This window comes from Delphinapterus leucas, chromosome 7, assembly GCF_059928025.1.
Source record: "Delphinapterus leucas isolate spDelLeu-1000000601 "Yukka" chromosome 7, BTC_Dleu_Yukka2, whole genome shotgun sequence".
In the NCBI taxonomy this organism is placed as follows: domain Eukaryota; kingdom Metazoa; phylum Chordata; class Mammalia; order Artiodactyla; family Monodontidae; genus Delphinapterus; species Delphinapterus leucas.
Window position 1 is genome coordinate 100657155 of NC_143135.1, and position 24649 is coordinate 100681803.

Below are 24649 nucleotides of genomic sequence, written 5' to 3' on the forward strand. Positions count from 1 at the left end.
TATACAAGCGAGGTGTCCTCCAGAGATGGATGGGAAAGACCGTGCCCAGGAAAGTGCACGAAGCTGGGAGGTGAAAGTCCACAGCCTTCGTCCCTTTAGCCACGGGTCAGCAACCCACAGAAGTGCAGGCAGGGCGGCAAACACTTTCAAGCCTCATTTTGTAAACCACTGCCTACAAACCCTTTTAAGTTAATTGATTGCTTAGGACCCCCATTTTACACCACGAAGTAACTTTCCTGTGGTTTGTTCTATCTGGTCGGTCCTGGGATGAGAATGTAGGTGACCCAGGCCTGCTGTTCCAGGAGGCTCTTTCAGCGAAATCGGGCTGCCCTTCTCTGCCTCTGGCCCTTCCTGTCCCTGGGCTGACTGGGTTGGGGGATATTTGGAGGAGCCATGGTTGACTCCTCTCCATTCTGGATCCCTGAGCCTTTTAACACATCACTCTCTAATTTCCTCATCCAGTCGGTCATTCAGTCATTTAACAAACATGCTGGGACCCCATGGGAGCCAGGCATGATGATGGGAGCTGGGAATCCAGTCCACTGAGGGAGACAGACAAATGGGGGCCCGAAGTGTTACGGGGTTTAAGGTTTGACGCACAGGCAGATAAGGGGGGGGGGTCCAGGCTACCTGGGCAGGAGGTGTGGAGGATTGGGAAAGGCTTCCTGGGAGAGCTGATGCTGCCTCCAGCTGAGTCTTGAAAGAGGGGTAGGTTTGCATGTGATGGGGGGTTGGGGGGGCAGGGTGGGGAGGCGTGGACAGGTCCTGCTGAGGCAGCCCCAGATGCAAAGGCATAAAGATGTAAAGCATCGGGGGGGTTCAGGCACCCACACCCAGGAGGGTCTGCTGGGGTGCGGGCAAGGGGTGGGGTGCTGTACCGGAGACAAGGCTGAGTCTGTGAGCAGGTCCTGGCCTGGGGTGCCCTGTGGGCTATGCCCTCCCCCAAAAACCATCTGTTGTGCCCCCCACCTGTTCAGGCCAAACCTGATATTTACTAAATGGCTTCAAGCCCTGACCTCATCCCAGGTCCTTGGACTCTCTCCTGGTTGCGAGGAAACCAGATCTGGCCCTACTGGCTTACCCTGGCCCTTCAGGGAGCGTCAGCCCCCCCGGCAGGCCCAGCCCAGCTCAGCCCAGCCCAGCCCTGCCCTGTTGGAGCCTCAGCGGCCCCTAGTGGGCTGGGCCTGTGCAGCCCCCCATGTTCTCAGAACACAAGGCTTCCCTGGCCTAGTGGGCCAGCTCTGGGGATGGGCAACCCACACCCTGCCAGGTCAGAAGAGGGGTGTCCCCTTAGGAGGGGTGTCTGTGCTGAGTCATGCTGGCAAGGTGCAGACCTAGGTTGCCCAGGGTTTGCAGAAAGGACCTGTGGGAGGTGCATGGATGTACGCGTCGTAAAGAGCAGGGCTGCTGCAGGGGGACAGGTGTACGCAGGGGGACATGGGAGGTGTAGGTGCCAGGTGTCTGGGGCCGGGTATGGACAGGCAGTGGGGTTTGGATTCAGAGGACAGGGCTAGCAAAAAGAAGCATTAAAAATGCTTAGAAACCAAGATTCACTGAGCCTCTGGGGTGCGCAATAATGTACCCTCACATATGGTCACTGTAGGCCTGGCAAGAGGTATTATTAGCTCCATTTTTACCTGAGAGGGAAACTGAGGCTCAGAGGAACTGAGCTATTAGTCCAAGGTGGCATCGCTAGCGATGGGTAACGTCTCCTTCCACGATACCACGGCCCCTCTCCCTATGGCGGGGTCCACACCTCGCCCACTTCTCTGGGTGCTTATGGGAGAGAGGGTTCCTTCAGCAGGGTCAGGACTCCCAGGGCAGCACAGGTAGCGGAAGCAGAAGTGGCCAACTGGAGTGTGGGCCGCAGACTGCTGGCTGTAGGGATTATGTTAACGGTAACCACTGTGCACTGAGAACCTATGAAGGCCCGCTGCTTTGCATGCATTATCTCATTTAATGCTGACTACCCTGAATCTTAGCTATGACTACTCCCAATGTGTAGATGAGGACCCTGGATCAGAAAGATTGACCAGCTCTGGGCTGGATGCCCACCACTCCTAATAAATATGTGGTCGGGGACTGTGACTTCTCTGTCGTGGCCTGAGGCATTCGGGGTCAAGAGGGTCAATCTGCAGCTGAAAAGGTATCAATGGATGGGAAGGCCCACCCACTCCACACCAGTCATCCCTGCATCCCGTAGGTGCTGTGGACACTCTGTCTCAGACTCTGGGGCTGCAGCTGGGGCTACAACAGATGTGGTCCCTGCCCTCCAGGATGCCCCAATCTAGTGGGGGGAGAGGCAAGTGGGCAGACGTGGCTGAACGGTGTCCTCAGGGCCTGGAAGCCCAGAGCAGAGGGCCCTGACCCGTAGCTGATGCTCAGCCACATCCACTGAAGGAGGCAGCCATCCTCACGACAGTGGTGAGAGGTCGGGAGCGTCAGTGCCATTTCACAGATGAGCAAACTGAAACCCGGAAAGGCAAGGTTACATGTCCAAGGTCGGCTAGCAGCGAGTGGCAAAGGCGGGAATCCGTTCTATCTGATGCCAATGTCTCGTGCACACTCCCTCCCTGGGATGCTAGAAAGACCCTGGCAGTATCCCCCATCTGAGCCACCTGCTCCCACCTCCCAGGAGCAGAAGGGAGGAGCTCTCCGTGGCAGCTGGCGGAAGGCGGCCGCTGCAGGTCTGTGCGTCCTGAAGCTTGAAGCCCTGCGCGGTCAGGGAGGTGAACACAGTAGCACTGAGCCACCCTCAATTAACAAACCACCCTGCTCTTCCTACTTGGGTTCCACCGGAAGCACCGTTTCTGGCACAACCAGTGTTTGGGGAGTTGATCTGTGAGGTCTGTTGGGGGCTGGGGAGATGGGGGCCGGCGACAGGATGGGTGGGCTCGAGGGAGACCCAGAGCCTGATGCTGGGGAGTGACACTCCATCTGACGCTAGCGCCCTTCCTCTTCTGCCCCTTTCCACCCAGGGGAAAAGTCTTCCTATTCTCCTCTTCAAAGAAAAGTAATTAAATACGATCACTCCCGCAGTGTGATTTAGTCAGAAAGCCCTTGGTTCCTGTCTCAACCTCGGCAGAAACTGTCTGTGGTCTCCAGCAATTTCTCTGCTGCAGTGGCTTCTGTTTTCTCATATGTAAAATGGGAGTGCCACCAACCCATTGCACGGGATCCCTGTTGGACGTGAACCCCCAGGGAGAGACTTCATTAGCTTGTTGGAACACAACGTGCCACTCTCCCCTACAACTGGGAAAGGGTGATCCTTAGCAGGAAGGAAAGTATCAGTGGGGCGTTCCAGTGTCAGTGAGGGCGACTAGGTAGGCAGGTGAGCACCTTGTAAACCACACCACACAGCATCCCCTGCTCATTTTCATGGCCAGACTAGACTGTCGGAGAGGCTGGATCTCTCAGCCCCTGCAGGGCATCAGGAAATTTCATCTCAAGGTGTCACAAACTGAGAATCTGGACAGGGCCCTTTTGCTCCCAGCTTAATGCAGGGCTGGTTCCAGCTGGATGATAGAGAAGAGTCCAGTGGCTAGAGCATCTATGGGAGGCAGGAGGACGGCAAGGACCCTGTGTAGGTTCTGGACCCAGTACCGCAGCTCCCAGCGGGCAGGCCCTCCTGGGGAATGCTGCCATCCTTCCCCACCCGCTAGTCGTTATCCTATTCTCTTAATCAAGCCTCACAGCCTGCCTGGGTAGGATGTCCAGTGCTGTCCTTGGAGGAAGGCTCCGGGCCTGAGACCAGCTGTGGGCACACCAAGTGGCCTCATAGAGTGTAGTTTCTTCATATGCCAGAGCGAGGAGAATAGGAGAAAGTTACTTGGAGAGAAACTCTGACACTAGTGGTGTGCTGAAAAATGTTTAACAACCAGCTCTCTGGTTGGGGGTTAGAAAGAGGATTGATGTGCAGCCTTTGCCAGTTTCTGTGGCGTAATTACTCCCACCATGGTCAGCTTCAGGCTCTACCGATATGATATCAACCGGCTTGCAAAATTCCTGACAATTTACCAGTTGGCTTTCATAGGCCAGAGCAAGGGATCTCCGCCCTCCATCTGTCCAGCCTCTCCCCCCCCGCTTCTGTTCTTTAGGCCTAGAACCTTCCCCCAAAACCTCACCACCCGACACCCTCAACCCCCTGCTCCCGGGCCCTGGGACAGCTGCGGGCCTCTCCCTCTGAGCTCCAGTTCTTGAGAAATGGGTGTCTCTGGCTAGAAGAAGAAATCTATTTGAAGATAAACATTCTCCCAACCTGGAGGAAATGCAGAGTTTGCTGAACTGGCCCCCAGGAGCTAAATAAATTTGAATCATCGTCCTCCTCAGGCCAGCTCTGCTCTCTTCTCCCCCGGCCCGGCTCTCTGAGCCCCAGTAACAGCCTCTCAGCTGGGGCCGGCGCTTGGGATGCTGACAAGTGACCACTTTTTTTTTTTTTTTACATCTTTATTGGAGTATAATTGCTTTACAATGGTGTGTTAGTTTCTGCTTTATAACAAAGTGAATCAGTTATACATATGTTCCCATGTCTCTTCCCTCTTGCGTCTCCCTCCCTCCCACCCTCCCTATCTCACCCCTCCAGGCGGTCACAAAGCACCGAGCTGATCTCCCTGTGCTATGCGGCTGCTTCCCACTAGCTAGCTATTTTACATTTGGTAGTGTATATATGTCCATGCCTCTCTCTCACTTCGTCCCAGCTTACCCTTCCACCTCCCCATATCCTCAAGTCCATTCTGTAGTAGGTCTGTGTCTTTATTCCCGTCTTACCCCTAGGTTCTTCATGACCTTATTTTTTTTTTCTTAGATTCCATATATGTGTGTTAGCATACGGTATTTGTCTTTCTCTTTCTGACTTACTTCACTCTGTATGACAGGCTTTACGCTTTCCTCTGGGCCCCAGCTGGGCTTTTGGCCACACCTTCCCCCAAAGTCCTGTCTAGAAAGAGGAGGTGAGAGGAAAAGGAGCCCCTCCCCTCAGTCCTCCCACTCCTAGAAGCTCATCTGCATAGAAACCCCTTGTGGATTCCTTCAAGGACTCGAGGAAATTCACCCTTAGTGCACTGAGCAGAGCAGGGCACACCAGCCTACCCTGTATTTTACGCTTAAACGAGCCGTGCATTGCTTTATGAAAGATGCACGTGCTGGAGTTGAAGAACTACAACCACCCCTCCATATGGGGAAAACTTTATAGAGTTTCCAAAGCACTTTTACACACCGTACGTCATCTAATCTGAGCCCCACGCCAACCCTGGGGGTGGGCAGTGGTCATGAAAGCACCCTCACGGCGTCCGAGCCTGTCACAGTTAGAAGGGACTTCAGATGTCACCTACGCCAGCCCACCCAGCTAGAGAGCGTCCATCGCCTCCGCGGGAGTCTCTGCTTGGCCCCTGCACCAGTGAAAACTCACCACTTCCGGGAGGCAGCCCATCCCAGCCTTGGAGAGCTCAGAGGCTCGGAAACTTACTATTTGGGTTGAGCCCAAATGTGTCTCTGCATTTTACAGATGTAATGCATCGGTTGTAGTTTGACGCTTTAGGGCATACAGAACAGAACTGACACAATCTAATCCCTCATTCAGATATTCAAAGGGGGCTCTCATGTCTTTCCATCTCCCTCCCATCCCCCAAATCTTCCTTAACATTGCAGATTCCTACAAATATTCCTCAGAATCCCTTGAGCAGCCTGGTCCACCCTCCTCTGAGTGTACTTCCCTGCACCTGTCTCAGCTTAGTAGGTGGGGCTGGAAGCTTTGTGTGAGCTGTGCCTCTGCTGATGGGTCCTCACAGAGCATCAGTTTGGGGTTTTTGTTTGTTTGTTTGTTTGACAGACACAGTACACTGTGGACATACTGAGCCTTCTGTCAACTGAAAGGTGCTGCTAAACGATGTCTCTCCTCTTCTGCACTTATATTATCGATTTTTTTTTTTTTTTGCCGAAGTGTTGGAAGTGTTAAATTCCAACTTATTAGACAAGAATTAATCTTATTAGACTTAGCACGTTGCCAAAATCTGTGAAGATCGTTCGGATCCCGGTTTCATGTCACCCATAAGTTTGTTGAGCGTTTCTTCAGACATCCTCTAAATCACTGATAAAAATACTGAAGAAGAGAGTTGAGGAGAAAGCATGTGGCATCTCCTAGAAGCCCTCCTCCCTCTGACATCTCTCCTCTAATTGTCATCCTTTGGGTGTAGCTTCCTAATCCACACAATTGTCCACCAGACCACGTCGCTCCATGTTTTCCACGAGGATATCATGGGAGGTACCTTGCTGAGGTCATTTACACCATGTAACTGAAAATGTCTACCATTTTCCTGATCTGACAGCTCAGTGATCGTGTTAAACCCAGAACTGGGCTCCATTATAGCAGGCATTCATCCTAGTCACCCCAGTGCCTAGTACATGGTGGCGACTTCAAAGTATTGAGAAGAACTTGATAATCAGTTGCATTGGTGAATGAAAGAAACTAGCCCAGATCAGTGTGAAGATTAGAAGTATACTTAGTTTGTCTGATTCCACCTTATTTCTGTATTTTGAAAATTAGAACAGCATTTGTTTCTACTTTCTTCCTTACAGCACCTCTTTAATACTCATGAATCCTAAAAGGACACCAGTTTGCTTACTGATGAAAAGGAAGAACTTAGGAAAGTTGAGGGATTTGCTCAAAGTCAAAAAGCTATTAACAGGAGACAGTAAGAATCAAGCATGGTACCTTGCTGGCCTCAAGGTACCATGATGCTCTGTCTAGCACTGAGTTTGGGAAAGGTCCCCCAGCTCAGCTAACAGTGACAAGGATATTTCTTCCTAACAAAAAATGATGGGGATACAGTATATTTCTTTTATAGTCTCAATTTTATTTACCACCCATCACTCATTAATTCATTCACTTAACAAATATTTGTTGAGCATTGACTAGTGCCAGGCTGTTCTAGACCCTCGGAATACAACCGTTAACCAGCCCTCTTTGAGCTTACATTTGAGTTGGAGGTGGGAGAGAAAATAACTCAGCAAGTAGATATATAGCATCTGGTCATGATAAGGGCTATGAAATATATAGTCATAATAAGGGCTGTGAAATAAGGCAGAGTAAGGGGATAGCAGGGGCAGAGGGACTCTATTGTACTGTGAAGATGTGGCACGTGAACAGAGATCTAATGAAGAAAATGAGACAGCAAGTGCTTTGTGCTTGTATTCGTGGAAGTACAGTACTCTTTCTTCCGAAAAGCAGGGACCTAGATCATACGGTAAACTTTCCAGCTGTGAAGTATACGATTCTTTCAAGGTGTGTTCACTTGTTTATTCCCTCCTTCATTTTCTAAGCAAACGCTAAGCATCCAGTCTGTGTCAGTTGGGTGCCGGGGATGAAGGTGTGAACAAGGTATTAGCTCGGGAGGCAGACAAGGGCGTCAAGTCCAAGAACACAGTGGGTGAGAGCTGTCAGGCTCTGTGGGCCGGTTGGAGGAAAGCAATAGTTGAGGCATGTCACCACACGTGACATTTCAGGGATCCATTTAAGGAAAATAAAATATAAAAGCATCAAGTTCTGTTATGATGGTTACCCAAAATTTAAAAGCCATTTAACCATTTCTTTAAATGAAATCTTATACGGAAAGTCCAATATAGAATATATTTTTAAAAGGTGCTCTGATTGGCACAAACTTGGGAACCCAGGGGCACCTTCAAAAACATGTAACATAGGAGGGGAACTACTACGCTAAATATTTGTTATGGCTAAGAACAGAAATCTGTTCATCGTCCACTACAACCTGCTTATCTTCAAGTGCCCAGGTAAACCAAATTTGCAGAACACTCAATTGTCGGTCAAAACCATTAAAAGTTACCTCTGGCTTGTGTTAAATGGGATAAACCTCTGCCCAGTCGAGAACTGACTCAGCTATCTTTTTCCTGCTCTCCAAAGTCATCAAATCAAACCTAGCACTGCCCAGTACAACCCAAGTGACTCATAAGCACAATTTAAAGGGTTCATCATTCTGTTTTTTTCTGCTTCTGGCCAGAGGCCACCACCTTAATTTGCATTAAGAACCATCACTTTTATTTTATTTTTTTACATCTTTATTGGAGTATAATTGCTTTACAATGTTGTATTAGTTTCTGCTGTACAACAAAGTGAACCAGCTGAATGTATACACATATCCCCATACCTCCTCCCTCTTGAGCCTCCCTCCCACCCTCCCCATCTAGGCCCCTAGCCCCTCTAGGTCGCTTTTAAAGTGAGCTCACTTCCACACCACCTGATTTTGGATGGTCCTAAATCGTTCCCCAGAATTTTCTCATTTGAGAAAACACCAGCTTTCTTCCCACTGCAGCATATGTACAAATGGACGCTCGTTATACCCTCACATTTCTCTCATACACGTTCTGTTATCCACACACACACCCCACAGGACGAGGTGGACCTCACAGTTCCAGCCGGGGAACCAGTGGTCCTGGCCCTACTAACCCACGCCTCCTCTCTGTCTCTGCAGATGACGGCGACCGCTCAGGCCCCCTCTAAGGCCCAGGCTGTCCACATCGCCGCACCCTCGGCTGCTGCCAGCACACCTGTGCCCAGTGCCCCCATCGACCCCCAGGCCCAGCTGGAGGCTGACAAGCGAGCTGTGTACAGGTAGGAGACACTTCAGCCGGGCCATGCGCAGGAGCCCCCAAGTGGCCTCAGGCCCAGCTCAGCCATGAGAGATGTGAGTGCAAGCCAGCAGGTGGGCTCATGGAAGCCAATAGCCAGGGCCAGGTCCCTTCTCTCTCAAGTCACTCCAGAGAGCCCTCAGCTGGCCATGCAGGAATTGTCCAGGGAGGGAGATGAGGCCTGGGCTGTGTCTTCTAGGACGGCCTCTTCCTCAGCCCAGCTGGGGAGATGAGCCCTGACGAGCATCAGAGCCTTCCACTCAGCAAACGGGCAGCTGCCTCAGGACTGTCCTGGCCCACATGCCCCGTCATCGCCTTCATTCCAGCACTCGCCATCCAGGACTCGGTTGTGAGCAAAGCTTTAGTACGCCTGGAAACCGCCGGGAGCGCTCGTCAGAACACATGTATCTGGACTCCGTGCTCAGAAATGCTGAATCAGTAGGTCAAGCTGTAGGAGGAGGGTATGAATGTTTACCAAGCATTCCAGGCGACTCTAATGCAGCTGGTGCTTGGACCACACTGTGATTCATGGTAGTCTTTGGTTTTTAGCAATAGAGGTTGTACACGACTGTGTAGGTTCTGGCACCCTCCCCGAGATGGGCAGTTTGCTGAGAGCAGGCGGCTTGTGTCATTTTACTCTGTATCAGCCCCTTGTACCCAGGGCTGGGCCCTGAATGTAGCAGAGGGTGGGAAGGGCTCAGGGAAATTCCGGTCTGTCTTGTGTACATTGTTGGGGTGAAGATGCGGTCCTCTGAGGGCAGACCTGAGCGATGTCCCAGCAGGGGTTTCGGTCATCCTTTATCCATGGGGAGCCCACATCACTAAGAAAAGATGCCCAAGTCAGCACCCAGTATTGAGGTTGGACCCTTGCTCACATTCGCTTGTGTGAGCACATACATTCGCGTGCGTCAGCAGTGGGGCCAACCCCTGGCTGAGCGTGTGCTGCAGCAGTCGCTAACTCCAGTCACACATGGACTGGCCCACCCAGCCCCGCCCATGACAGTGGCTTTATGGCAATGGTGATAATTATTGCCGTTATGATCATTATCACTGGCATTATTTTTAGTTACTCAGATGAGCTGAATGCCTCTAATGCCAACAGTTGGGAGTCCAAAGCAGTGGGCCCTGATCTCTAGATCCTGACACAAGGTCCTTCCCAGGCCTGGATAACACAGCTCCCGGGCCCCAGCCTGCCCGGCGCACAGGCCAGGCCCAGCTCCTGCGGGTAGAGACCTCTGCCTTGGGCCCCAAAGAATGCCAGGATCTGGTCACGGGACCGGTCAGAGACCCTGAGGAGGACCCCAGCTCCCCTGCCCCCAGCATGGGACCTACACTCCTGTCCTCCCTTCATACTTGCCTTGAACCCTTGCTATTACTACGTGGAGGCGTTGTGCTGGGCTCCAGGGGAAAGAGGTAAATCATAAAGGTTATGCATGGGCTGTTCCCTGCCTCTCCAGGAACGGAGACATAATGCAAACAAGAAACCAACATAGAGTGGTCAGGGCTTTGACAGAGAAGGCTTCACGGGGGAAGCAGTAGAGTCTGATCTTCAAGGCTGAGTAAGAGAGCTCAGCAGGAGGAGAAATGGGGGGTCAGGAACTTCCGGCAGAGGAGAGCCTGGTGTGTTCCCAGGACGGTCAGTGGCCAGAGCAGCTGGGCACGGGAAGATGAGGCTGCACAGGGCCTGTAGCCTCACCTTGTGCCTGGTGGCAGAACAGAAACAGGGAGCGAGAGTGGCCTGGCCTCTGAAAACTGCCCCGTGGTCTGATGACTTTGGGTACAGTCATCACGCCCCCTTTCAATCCCTGCTGCTCCAAGTGTGGTCCGTGGGCCAGAAGCATCGCGTCACCTGGGAGCTCATTGGAGACGCAGAATCTCAGGCCCCACTCGACCTGAGGATTCCTGATCTGCACTTTGACAAGATCCCAGGTGATTCATATTCGCACTGGAGATGGATCCCTGACACCTTCTCGGACCCCCAGGGGCAGGGACCTGTAGTGAGCACAGATCTTAGTCTAGAAAGACCCCAAATTAGTGGCCTAACATAAAGTTTCTGGAAACCTAGGCTTGAGCCCTACCTCCTCCTTGTACTCGTCTCTCTGAGCGTTGGTTTCAGGACAGAACCTAATCAGTGGTTCGGCAAGAATTACAAGACAGCCCATGCCAGCACCTGGCTCCATGTCTGGCACAAAGCAGACGGTTCCCTTGTTCCTGCCAATGGGCTCCACGTGCTCCATAGCCCTTCCCAAGATCCCAGGCTCAGACCCCACCCAGGCCCAGCCAGGAGGTGGGCCGCGTCCCCAAGGGAGCTGTCCACCATGATGTCACCTGAAGTACAAAGGCCCAGATCTTCCCTCAACTAACATGCCTCACCTCCACATCTGAGATTCACCCTCTCCCATGGGGCTGTCACCTCACAGCCCATGGCATTTGAGCAAATTATCTCTGCAGCTGTCTGACCATGAAGAAGAAATCCCAGGCTGGATACCACCAATAGTCCAGCCAAACAAGGCTGCCCGGCATCTCAGGACGACGGAGCAGAGGGACATCAGCACCCTTGCCCAGTTCTTTCTTCTGCAGCCCTGCTTGTCCCAGGGCCCCCAGGGTGTCTCCCATGACCACCCCTCTCCCATTAGTGCCAGCCGCCCTCTCCACCGCCCTTGCGGGCTGAGGGGAGACACTCCACCTCCCATAGGGTCGGGTAATTCTAATTAGATCTGCCCGCCTGGGGCGGCCTAGCTGCTCAAAGCACCTCAGGGAGTCAGCATTTCATGTCCGTAAATGTAAGCATCCCCTCTCCACGGAGATTAGTGCCCCACGCTGACTTTTGGGTGTCCCCGCCGAGGCCCCTCCCTGAACTACTTCGAAGAACGAAGGTGGGGGAGGCCCCTCCCTGGCCAGGCCCGCAGGGCGGCATCGGGCAGTGTGACAAGCGGGAAGGAGCCTCCTGGTGCCCTGAGGTTTTATTTGTGTAGGAGGATGTGTTGATGAAATGTATTGGTTCCTTCTGATGTGGCAACTCTGCGTGTGGGGTGGGGGGAGGGGGAAGGGAGGCAGAGTCTGTCTTGAATTGGATCATACCAGAGCATCATCTGGGCTGATCAGCAAGGCGGCCGGGAGCTCCCGCTCAGATTAATGATTGCAGTCTAATCCGAGCAGACCCCATGATTGGATGCACATCGCGGGTAATTGTGTTTGTGGCCCAGGAGCAATGCTGAGGGGGGTCTGCTGAGGGGAGGCCCCATGGAGCGGGGACCGCAGGCTTGGACCCAGCTCAGATCTCTCCTTCCCCAGGTGCACCTCACCCCTGGGGTTTTCCCCCCAAGAAGTTAAAATTTAGCTTGGACCACACCTCCCCACCTCTCCACCGGTGGGCTGTGGGCTGTGGGCTGGACGGTGTTAGGTGGCGGGGAGCTTGGAGGTTAGGTTGCCAGCAGCACAGAGATGGGGCCAAGAGGGTGAGGTTGATCCAGCTTTCACTATCCCTCCTCCCCTCCAGTCTCTGCCGTTCCCCTTTGAAGTGAGTGGGTTCCCATGGAAACCGTGATGTCCTGGGGAGCAGAACAGTGGCAGGAGCTGGGCCTGGCCAGGTGCAGTGGGGGAGGAGGGGGCTCTGCTGAGACGGCTCTGCGCATGATGGGTTCCGCCCCTGAGGCTGAAATACTGTCTGGGGACCCAGGAAATGGCCCGCCGGGCGCTGCAGAAGTTACCTGTTAGTGACGGGAAGTGCTGGCCTGGAGGCAGGAACAGCGAGAGAAGGGTGGGGACAGCTGTGCTTTGCTTCTCCAGGAAAAATGCCAGAGAATTGAGCTGCGAATCAGGTGCGGAGGGTGAGGTGACTGCAGGACCCTGTGTCTCTCCTTTGTGGCGTTAACTCACAATTGAACCGATTGTGTTAATATTAGTTCTGTTTCCACCACTAGATCGTTACCTCCATGAAGTCAGGGTCTCCGCGTTTTCATTGATTGATCCCCAGCGCCTTACACAATACCTTAGACCCAGCAGCTTGGATGAGCACGTATTAAATCAGGGCCTGTTGAGTGGATTCCTTAAGTAGGCGAGGCAGGACCCGTCCATATTCTATGGTTCCAGGCTGGCGTGCTGGCTAACTGGCTCTGGGGGGAGCGGGGAGGGGAGAGCCCTCACGTAGCACCTGTCGATTTCCGTGGTGTAACTGGCCCGTTTCAAGCTACCAGTGTGCTGCTGAACAGAGGTGGGAAGAGATGCACACAGTTGGCTCTCTCCAGCCTCAAGCACAAACCCCTGCAGGTAGCCGAGTTACAGGTGCCCAGTTTTACCAGCACCTTTACAGGCGACTTTGTGGAATGCTTTAACTCATACCATTAGCCACAATCCTACACTCCTTGGCCCTCACTGACCTGTCTGGCCCACTCCCTGGTTCTAAATTTGAAATGTTCCCACTTAACGAATTAATGCTTAGAGGCTGGCCCAGAATAAGCGCTATGTAAGTGTTTGCAATTCTACCCAGCGCCGTCCAACTCTTAACATCTGCTTGAGCAAAGCCCTGATGCTCCACGTTCTCCAGGTAGATTCCAAGGCTTTCCTGTTTCATCCGTTAATGAGTTCCTTCCCAGCAGCTCCAGAAAGCCCACATCAAACCAGTCTTTAGTTTCTCAGCTGTCAGAGTCTCGGCCTTTCCGTGTAGTGTTTGTAGTTCTTCCTGTCGGTCTCATCTCTCTGTAAACCACACTCAGAGCTTCTGCCCATGTGGCACCCAGCCCTAGAGAGTTCAAGCTGAAGTCCACTTCTAGTTCAACGAAAGCAGTACACGTTGCTAAGGCCTTGTTTATAATACACTTGCCCCTGTTGCATTCAGACTGGATCCCTCTAGAATCCATGCTTGTTTAGGGAAAGATCAGAACGGGGCAGTGGGCAATGTTCAGATCGCTCCCTTGAGACTATCCCTCTAAAGGTCACTGAAGTTCGGGCTCGGTCCTAATGGTCCAATAGCTAGAGGGACAAAGGCCATAGAGCAGCCGTACTGAGCTGTGGGACAAGGTCTAAAAATAGATGTGGTGATAACCAGCTTGGTCGCCTTGGGAAAGTTAGTCCCTCTGAATCTGTTTTCTCAACTGTAAAAAAGGAAATAGTCATAGCTAGGCTAAAATGAGATGATATATGATAATATCGAGCACACAGATCAGTGTTTACTCTCTGGGGTGGGATGGGATGGGGGTGTTTGAAACAAAGGGGCCAGCATGGTCCCCGTGGCCTTTTCCGCATGTGAGGCGTCTGGTGCATTCAGGGAGGTGAAGTTCAGGCTGCAGAACAGGGCCTGTGGACCTCGATCGCCTGGGTTTCCATCCTGGCTCCGCCACTGGGCAGTAAACCTTTCTGGGCCTCTGTTTCCTCATCTGTAAAATAGGACCGAAAATAGTGCCATCTCTTCATTAGGTTGGTCATGAGGATTAAATGAGATAATACCATGAAGTGCTGGATAAAGAATTTGGCATGTGGAGAGTACTCTGCAGCCGTTAGCTGCTGTGAGATGTTTGGGGGAATGGAAACAGGGGTTGGTCGGGCTAGAAGGTAAATGCTGAGGGGCGATCCAGCAAGAGGCAAGACAGGAAAGGGCTCCCAGCTGAGTGGTCCTGCACTGCGGTTCAATTAAACATTTACTGAGCTCTGCTACGTGGAAGCATCGTGTCAAGTTCCAAGAGGGGTTCTGAATTAAAAAGAATCAGTCCAGGGAGTGGCAAGAAGATAGACATAGGAAGTAGCTATAGTATAAAATTGGCACATCTTATGGGCTCAAAAAACTCTATGTGGAATTGACTGCAAGGCCTCTGGCCCACAGCGCAGTGTAGGAGAGTAGCACTGCTTTTCCCAAGGGAGGTGAAGCCCAAGGGAAATGATAGCCAAGCGGCCTCTCCTGGGGCCGGGCTGGTGAATGGGGAGGCGGGAGCCCCCTGGGCTTGGGGCTGGGCAGATGGGCTGGCTGCTGTGTGACTGTCCTCTTTAGCAGCTGCCTGGCCAGGACCCTGGGAACTGGCACTTCCTAATGCATTGTCTTTGAGGGAACTCTTCCACCTTGTGACCAAGGGGTGTTCTGTCTCCAGGGAGCTGACCCAGGGACTTAACCCTGTGCTTTCCCTGGCATAGAGCTTGGTCATTCCTGGGACGTGCTGGGTGAGGTGGCCTGAGAATGGTGTGGGAGAAGTTTAGACATTCCAAGCAGAAGAGTCAGGACCAGATGCTTCTGGACTAGGTGCTGGGAGCAGATGTTCCAGGCTGCATTCTGAGCTGGGTTTTATGGGCTGGGGCTCCAGCAGACACTCCTTGCGTTTGGAAGCAGTTGGATTCACTGACATCTGAGCAAACATAACTGTAGCTGTTGACTACAGTCAGGGGAGCGATCCTGCTGGAGCCGTAATCTGAAAGTCAACCCGTGCTCAATTCTCCCCCGGCACCAGGCGAAGCCTGTTCCCTGCCCTTCCTGCCGGCATCTCGAAGGCCCCCGCCCCGGACCCAGCCTCTGCACATGCCGCTGGCAGGCCCAGAGGCTGCGGCTGCCTGGCCCAGAGAGCAGGTGTGTTCAGAGGCAGCGGGTCTTGATGCTTCCACAGCTCACCACCTGGCCGAGGCAGAGCTGAGAAGTCCAGGTACCCCGCCAAGACAAGGCACATGGATAAGAGATCCAGGAGCCTGGAATCCCAATGACATTTATCCTCACAAGGTTATGTTAGGATTAAAGGAGATAACCAGTGCTAACAGCTGACGGTGCTTGGCACAGACAAGCCTTACAGTGAATGGTGGCCACCGTTGTGAGGAGTTACTGCGACAAGTACTAGACTGGATCGGTCCCCCTTACTAGAGGGAAGACACCAGCCATTGGGCTACCCGCTGGTGCGAATTGAGTGTGTGGGGGGCACGTCAGGTGGGAGGGGCGGGGAGCCAGCAAGCTGGGCCTTTGAGGGCTCACATGGCCCATGGCTTCTCACCAGGGCTGGACTAAGCCAGTCTAGCCCTTCTAAGCCCCACTCTCTGATTTTCCCAAGCACTGGGCCATTTTGTGGTCAAGTGGAAAGAACATAAGACTAAGACTTCAGCCTAAGCTCTGATTCTACCACTGAGCAACTCATGTAACCTCTTTAGATAAACTTTCCCACAGGGTAGGCATAAGATGAGAAAATGAAAGATCTATAAAAACGTCAAAGCCTTCTCCAACACACAGTATTATTATGAGAGAAAGTTCTTTTGGAAACCTGTTTGGTGAGGTAGAGACTGTCTTGTGCTGCATGGGTCCTGATGCTCAAAGGGTAAACGTGGCAGCTCAGTTCTGTGACCCCAGGACGCATAGGGCTCAAGGCCAGTAGAGGAAAAAAGGGGGAGGAGGATGAAGTGACTCTAATAATGGTTCAAAAACAGTACCTGGGAAAGGGGGAAGAACACAAAATTTGGAGTTTGGATACCCAGATTTAAATCTCAACTCAGTCACTTATTAGCCTGATGTAATTATTTAACCACATGGCCCCTCAGTTTGCTAATCAGTAAAATGGGAATAATAAAAATATTGGGTGTTTCAATGCAATAAGCACATGAAATGTAAGTTACGAAGTGCCACCAAATGTGTGTGGGTGTGTCACTGTCATTTTGCCATGACAAAATGGACGGAGCTCCGCTTCCCACACCAGACCTTCCCCCAGTGCTTTCTTGTTGGGGACTGGCTGGCTCTCTGGTGACTTGGATAGAAACTGCCTCTCACTAGCTACCTAACTGCAGGGAAGATACTTCTATTTTCTCTTCCTGAGTTACCTCCCCTTAAAATGAAGAGGCTGGTCATGAAAAAGACAGGAGATAAGTGATAGTAAAGATGTGGAGAAGAGGGAACTCTTGTGCACTGCTGTTGGGATTGTATATTGGTGCGGCCACTCTAGAATACAGTATGGAGGATCCTTAAAAAATTAAACATAGAACTATCTATGATCCAGCAGTCCCACTTTGGGGATCCAAAGGAAATGAAAACACTAACTCGAAAAGACATCTGCACCCCCATGTTCATAGCAGAATTATTTATAATAGCCAAGGCACAGAAACAACCTAAATGTCCACTGATGGATGGATGGATAAAGAAGTTGTGGTATATATACACAGTGGGATATTATTCAGACATGAAATAAAACACAAGGAAATCCTGCCGTTTATGACAACATGGAGGGACCTTGAAAGCATTATGCTAAGTAAAATACATCATAGAGGAAGGCAACTTCTGTAGGATCCCACTTATATGTGGGATCTAAAAAAAACTTAGAGCAAAAGAGATTGGATTTGTGGTTATCAGAGGTGAAGGGTAGAAGGAGGGGGTAACGGAGGAGGGTGGTCAAAAGGTACAGACTTCCAGTGATAAAAGGTACAGACTTCCAGTGATAAAAGAAATAAGTACTAGGGATGTAATGTACAACATGACGACTACAGCTAACGCTGCTCTATCATATATAGGTAAGTTAAGAGAGTAAACACTAAGAGTGCTCATCACAAGGAGAAAAATTTTCTTTTCCTTTCTCTCTTTTATCTGAGAAGATGGATGTTAGCTGAACCTATCGTGGTAATCATTTCAGGGTGTATGTAAATCAATCCATCATGCTACGTGCCTTAAACTTATACAGTGATGCAGGCCAATTATTTCTTAGTAAAACTGGGGAGAAAATGAAGGGGCTGGAGATGAGATCCTACCAGGTCTCATGTTTTAGGTTCTTTGTATTCTCGCCCTTGTAGACCAGCCTTAACAACCAGTTTGTTGAGATTTCACATTTATTCCTTTTTTTTAATGTGCCAGGAGGGAAGGGTGTGAGTGTGTGTGTGTGTGTGTGTGTGTGTGTGTGTGTGTGAAGGGATGGGGACAAAGCAGACTGTGGCCTCCCCTGAGCCCCACACTCCCCAGGGATGGACCTGTCCACCCACCTGGGGGAGGAGAGCTGGTTGGAGCCCAGGAACCCAGCAGATGCAATTCCAATTTAGCAACAAGAAGAAGTCCTCTCCAAGGCAACCCAGGCGAACATACCGCCCACTGGGCAGGACTAAAAATACACCCGCATGGTTTCAACGTCACACCTGAAGTAAAAATACATCCAACCAGGAGCTGCTGGCTTGGTCTCCCCCACCCCACTCTGCTCTCTCCATCTGGTGCCTTTGAGGGGAGGAGAGGAGGGCTGGCCGAGCGCTTCCTTCACACTTACTCGTCTGCCCCTGAGACCCTGCCAGCCCTCACCCCACACGCCCAGCAGAGCCCAGAGGAGACTGGGGCCCTTTGTAGTAACTGTGGCTGGAAGCTGCCAGATGGCTGTAGCTGACCTTGGTACCACAGGGGAGTGGATTCCGGGCCCGAAAGAACTTTAGGCTTGTGTCTCAGAATCTCCGCTTGCTGTCAGTGCTTGCTTCGTTCATTCATTTGTCCCCATTCGCTGATCCTCCGAATATTTATTGATCCCCTGCTCTGTGCCAGGCACTGTGCTGGGAATTCAGAGCTAAGACGAGTTCGTGGACCAGAGAAGCTCCCCATGTAGTGAGGAAGACAGATCTGTGCACAGACAACTGTAGTCAATAGAATTTAATCATTGTCCTGTGGGAAATAAAAATAAATTCTTACTGGCAGTGTTTTTTGGTTTCAAAAATGGGGTTCCGAGGTCCAGTAAGTTGTCCTTTGCCTCTCCTCCTCCTCTTTCTGTGCCTCTATTTGAGTTGGCATGTGGGCTTGTTTCCCTGCCAAATGAGCCAGTAGAGATGGGATTATACATTTATTGGAGTGGATAGCGTCGATGTTGACCTGAATAAAAAAAGGTGCCCCCGTGCCATTCCAGGGAACTGGAACAAGCGTTAATTGACAGCTTACTGAGTGCCAGACACTCTACTTGTTCCTTCATGTAATTCTTAACAATAACCTCTGTGGTAGGTGCCGTTATCCCTATTTTATAAAAGAGGAAACTGAGGCTCAGAGAAATTCAGTAACTTGCCCCAGAGTCACACAATTAATTATCTGTCTCCAAAGTCTATCCTTGAGGGGGTGATGAAGGTGCAAGGGGCCCGGGGCCACCTGCTGTTTGTTCAACTACAGTGTTCCCCACTGAGTCTATCCAGGAGAAACGCTGACAAGAAAGCTGAGACCACGCTGTGAAGCACCGTGGTGTGCTCTGATGGTGCTGACTCTGTTTTGTCAGCATCAAGGAGAGATTGCACTGTAGTTCTCAGAACGACTACTTGGAATGGGCCTTCTGGCCATGAAAAGATGCCCAGGAAAGGGGCAGGAGTCGTCCTGAAAGGTGCCTCCAGGGTATTGTCTCTGATTCTGTGATCTCAGTGACCTGACCTGGGGCACTAGAAATAAAGGGTTACAATGCCAGCCCCCGGGTAGGGTTTCCAGGGTGGTGGGCCTTTGACAACTTGAGACCTCCGCTGTGTGTGTCCGTGGAGACCAGGTTGGGTCGCTGCTTGCCCCCCTTTACCCCCACCTCACTGGCCAGTGGCTAATGTCCTCTGCACAGGTCTGACCCTGACCAGGCTCTGGTCCCACTGCCTCATCACCAAAAACCTCCATCCAGAAATGTTCCTTTCCTACTATACATTCCCTCCTCTGGACCGTCCACTCTCATCCCAGCTAGGAAGGGCCAAAGGCTCTGACACCCCACCCTGTCCCCATCGGAGGAAGCAGCCAAGCCTCAGGGGGTGGTGAGTGCTGATACTGGGCTGTGAAGGGAGGTACAGGACAGGCCTGGGGGCTCCAAGGTCAGTCACAGGGAGAGGCAGTGGACAGCCAGGCAGGCTGCCACACACTTGGCTGGACCCATACTTGAGGTCTGCAGTTCTGGCCAAGGTCACAAAGGGAGGGATGGCTGAGAGGCTCAGAAGTGACAGAGTGGCATGACTGTGAATCACAAGGTTTATCACCCAGAAAGGGAGCTCAACACTAATGTCCTCCCATGTGTGTGACTGGCATCGCCATCCCGCAACCGCAGTCTGTGGGGCTCTGTTTCTCTCTTCATATCTGTTCCCTGTTTCTTGTGTTCTTTGCGTTATAGCCTCTCTGAAGCGCTATTTAAAAAAATTTTTTTTTAATTGAAGTATAGTTGCTTTACAATGTTGTGTTAGTTTCAGGTGTACAGCAAAGTGATTAAGTTTTATATATATAAGTTTATATATATATATATATAAGTTTTATATATTCTGTTTCAGATTCTTTTCCTTATAGGTTATTACAAAATATTGAGTATAGTCCCCTGTGCTGTACTGTAGGTCCTTGTTTGTTATCTGTTGAAGCTCTATATTTTGGCATCCTTTCTTTTTCCTATCTCTGCTTCTCTGTTTATGGCCCTATGAGCAGAAAGAAATGTTAAAACAAAACGTTTTTCTTAACCCAGGTTGTCCAAGGAGGAACGGAGGGAAGCAGAACAAAGTCCACTTGTCTTCTTTTGAGTCCTTTTAGCAAAAGGAAATGAGCTTCAGCCTTATAGGGGAGCTTGCAGTTAGATACGAGTATAAAAATTACCAAGGAAGTTATGGTCTCCATCCCAAGAGGTCTTCGAAAATGTTAGGGAAACCTATTGGGCCATCTGCAGTGAGAACATCTGTCTTGAAAGAGGGAGGAGTAAAATGGAAGGCGCTGAAGCTCTCCTGCCTGAGGATGCTCTCAGAAGCCTCACTAGAAATATGTGTGTGGGTGGGGGGATGAGGGGGGGCCCGGATCGCTTTGCCCTCAAGAAAATCTGGGGCTTCAGCGAGGGGTCTCAGCCTCCCTGCTGCTGGAGAGAGGGTGACATTCAACTCTGCAAAGGGCTTCAGCCAAAATTCTGCCCTGTTTAGGCCCAGGCCCTTTGAGGTGCTCCCAGAGGCAGCCCTACGCACCCTGGCCCCAGACTGGACATTTTAGGCCAGCGAATTTGGGTGATGCAGAAAACAACAAAGGCAGAAATGTCAGAAGTAATTAAACCAAACAATAGCTTAAACCCCTGTAGAAATCAACACATCCGGTTTAACCACCTTAAGCTAGCACAAGACTGCAGTTCTGTGGAGAGCGGTTCTTTATTTCTCTGGATCGTTAACAGGAGCTGTTAATAGGAGCTGTATATCTTGAGTTTGTGGAGAGGGGTTCTTTCTTTATTTCTCTGGATCGTTAACAGGAGCTGTATATCTTGAGTTTGTGGAGAGGGGTTCTTTATTTCTCTGGATCGTTAACAGGAGCTGTTAACAGGAGCTGTATATCTTGAGTTTGTGGTGAGGGGTTCTTTCTTTATTTCTCTGGATCGTTAACAGGAGCTGTATATCTTGAGTTTGTGGAGAGGGGTTCTTTATTTCTCTGGATCGTTAACAGGAGCTGTATATCTTGAGTTTGTGGAGAGGGGTTCTTTATTTCTCTGGATCGTTAACAGGAGCTGTTAACAGGAGCTGTATATCTTGAGTTTGCTTTTGGTTCAGACGCTCCTGGGGAGAGGTGAAGAGGGTGGGCCTGGGGGTGGGGACTCCGAAAAGAAAACAAGATATAATAAAATCTTATTTGAGGTCCTCTCTCGCCCCCCGCTCCTGGCACTGTCCGCACTCGGGGCAGCCTGCCCTCCCAGCACCCAGGCAGAGGCACAGCGCTGAATGTGATAAATGAGGCCATTAGAGAAATTCATTTCTCTTTATTAGTCTGTGTCAGATCCTTTCTATTAGTGGCTGGAAACGACCTCTCTTCTGCAGTAAAATGTCATGCCAGTTCACTCCTTTTATTTGTTCTGCACCAACGAGGCTCAAACTCTCCCTGAATTAGTGCAGTGAGATTTATTTTCTCCAAATTTTGAACGGCTTAAGAGAGATTGGCGGGGGGGTGGCGGGGGGTCGGTGGTGGGATGAACTGGGAGATTGGGATTGACATATATACCCTAAGATGTATAAAATAGATAACTAATAACCTGCTGTATAAAAAAATAAATAAAATAAAATTCAAAAAAATAAAAATTAAAAAAAAGAGAGAGATTGGGCTGGAGGGGGAGGTCAGGTGGGAGGCGACACAGGGAAAAGCGTGGAGAAAGGTCAGGGAGGGAGAAGGCGAGCTCTTCTGGAGGTCAGACGTCCTCGGCTCTCTGGAAATAAAGGCTAATGGCCATCTTTCACATCTCGTTCATCATCGTCCAGGCACTGGGGACCGAGTTTGCACGTTTCTGCTTCCAGCCTCTGAAGGGTACTGATCCACGGTGCGAGAGATCTGGACAGCGGGAAGAGGAACTCCTTAAAACCCATTTTCTAGTTGGACAGACTGAAGCTCAGGGAAGGTCAAGAATGACAGGACCAGTATCCCACGCATGACCAGGAAATCCCCCTTCCGATCCCCTGCCTGGCTCAGACAAGGGCATTCATGTCCCTGGAGGGTAAAGTGCCCAGCCCTCCTGGTCACTGCCCTAGTTACCCCACCCCACCCGAGGCCCGCAGTGGAGGCTGCTGGAAAGGACTCCTTGAAGGTGGCTTCCAGCCTCTTCCCCAGCCTTATGGGGTGATGTTGGAGGATAGCTTAAAATATAGGTCAACGCTTAGGCAGGTGTAGGATGGGCAACTGGGGAAGGGGCTGGGAACTGGGCTGGGAACAGCCTTAAAGAAGGCCATAGCATCACTGCAGCCACAGAACCCAGCTGAGTCACTGGGAGACTGAGCCTGTTTCTCAGGGGTGGTACAGAGCATCTCAGCAGTCCCCACACTTGAGGTAGCAGGTAGCAGTCAGGGTGATCGAGAGATGCAGGTGGATAGAGCACGGGAGCCACAGGCAGCCCTACCAACCCTGGCTGTGGTTCATATGAAAAGCTGTGGGTGAGCACAGATGTCATCCGAACTCCTGGGCTCAGGGATCCAGGGATCAGGGCGGGTGGAATCAGAGGCAGGAGGCTGGGGAGGGTGGGGTATGAAGGGAGGATTGGGGAACTGTTAGTGCAGCTCAGGCAGGGAGGGGCTGGGGAGAGGGGCCATGGCAGCAACCAGGAGGCCTGTTCTGTGCTCCACCGGTCCTTGCTTAACTTGGGGGAGAGGATGGAAAGCACATTTTCTTCTACTGAGAGATGGCAGAAGCCATAGAAAACACGCCCAGATATGCCCTCGTCTCTCTCTCTCTCTCTCTCTCTCACACACATACACACACACACACACACACACACACACACACACACACACACACACACACACACACACACATACATACATACATACATGGGAGATCTGACACCTGCAGGGGAGAGGTTTATAAAATGGACCAATGCTAGAGCTCTGCCTGGAAGGTACACGCTGTCCCCCAGTGGAGGGGACAGTGCCTCCACCCCAGTCCCCAAAAGCCCAGCTCTGTGTGAGACCTCAGATCTAACTGCTGCTCACCTCTTCGACCTCATCTCCCTCCGTTTGCCTACCTTGCTCCAGCCACAAGCGCCTGGATTTTGTTCCAGAAACATGCCAAGCTCATTTCTCTCTGAAGTGCTTTGCGTTTTCCCCTGCTTGGCAAGCCCCTCCCTCTGACCTTTGCCTGACTGCCTCCTCGTCCTTCCAGGCTTAACTCAAATGTCACCTCCTCAGAGAGGCCCTCCCTGATCACTCTTCTCCCTGCAGAGGCCAGGACAGTGGCAGATGAGCTCACCCTCTCCCCCCAGCCCAACTCCTGGGCTGGTAGCTGGGAGATGCAGTCACCGGCAGCTCCCTCCTCCCCGCCCCACATGCCACGCACGCTGTGTACACAAAACACATGATGCTCGCACACGCATTGCATACAGATAGCACGTAGCCCTGCACACACACTGCATACAATAGAGGGCATAGGCACCCTGTATTCACAGCACACAAACTCTGCACCCCAGCTCCATACACGCAACCCATATGTGCATGGTACAGCAGAGACGCAACACCGTGTGTGCACACACAATAAAAACACCTAGGACAGCCCACTTACACAACGCTCACACTTGCTCTCGTTGACGGCCCACATTCAACCCAGGTGCACACACGTGCACCGGCACACCCACACACCGTCAGCAGCTGCCCACCCTGCCTCCAGCCGGCGAGGAAGGAACGTGCAGTGACCGCGGCCGCCGTGGGGATGGGGCAGGGGCTGCGCCCCCCACCACCTGGCGCGACGCTGCGGATTATTAGTTCCTGGTAATTTAGTGCCCTTGTACGGAGTCGATTTGTGCCTTTCACTCCTAATTGATCTAGTGGCTGTTTAAATGGCAGCGGGCATCTGTTGAGATAGGAAGGTTCATAAGGCGCAATAATTCATAACACCGTCTGGAATTTGCCTTTCATGTCCCTCAGCTAAACCACTGCAGGTCTCTGCTTAAATCCCAGCCATGAAGGCTTCCTTTGGTATTCCACTCAGGGCCAGGAGAATCTTGCATTAAACTGGGATCAGGTTAGATTAGACTATAATATGCTGTGGTATTAGTGGCTGCAAATGAAGACTTATACTGGAGTTTAACCCCTTCACCTGGTTTTCTCTTTGTCTTCAGCGGATGGCTGAGCGAACCCATTGTTTTCCCACCAGCTTCCTGAGGGGGCCGAGTAGCTCTTCTAGCAATTTGGGGCTGCAGATGGGCTACCCTCAGATATTGACCCTTTTTTCCTCCAGACTGTGACCCAGCCTGCAGCCTTGGAGCCCAGCTATTTACACATCAGCTCCCAAAACAAGGGTCAGGGAGATAGTGTCTAGAGACAGCTTTGCCAAGCCACGCAGCTCATCTGTGGCAGGAATTCATCTCCCCTCAGCCCCCGCTGCCCCCGAGCTTGAGTAGAATGACCAGTAGGTGTAGATTTGAGTGTGGATGGGTCTCAGCACCTTCTGCCTTTCTGCCCAGGATTATTGGAATCCCAGGATGGGACAGGCTCACAGGGGTCCCCCATCGGCCTACAAACACTATGCAGGCTGAATGTTCAGTCCTTCTCGGCATGTTTAATCATAGCGTGCTGGAGGGAAGAAGCATGATCTGTTTTCATTTTCAGGACTTGCTGTGCTTTCCAATATGGTAGCCACTAGCCACATGTTGCTATCTAA

General features: G+C 51.4%; 1 protein-coding gene across 1 annotated transcript in view; it reads left to right on the forward strand.

Annotated features, from left to right (window-relative positions):
• The window catches only part of PKNOX2 (PBX/knotted 1 homeobox 2), a 94787-nt gene that overhangs the window by 24812 nt on the left and 45326 nt on the right, over positions 1 to 24649 (forward strand). The window contains exon 3 of the mRNA XM_022560375.2: positions 8484 to 8623. Coding sequence (XP_022416083.1) covers positions 8484 to 8623 — 140 coding nt within the window. The remainder of the gene's footprint in view (positions 1 to 8483; positions 8624 to 24649) is intronic.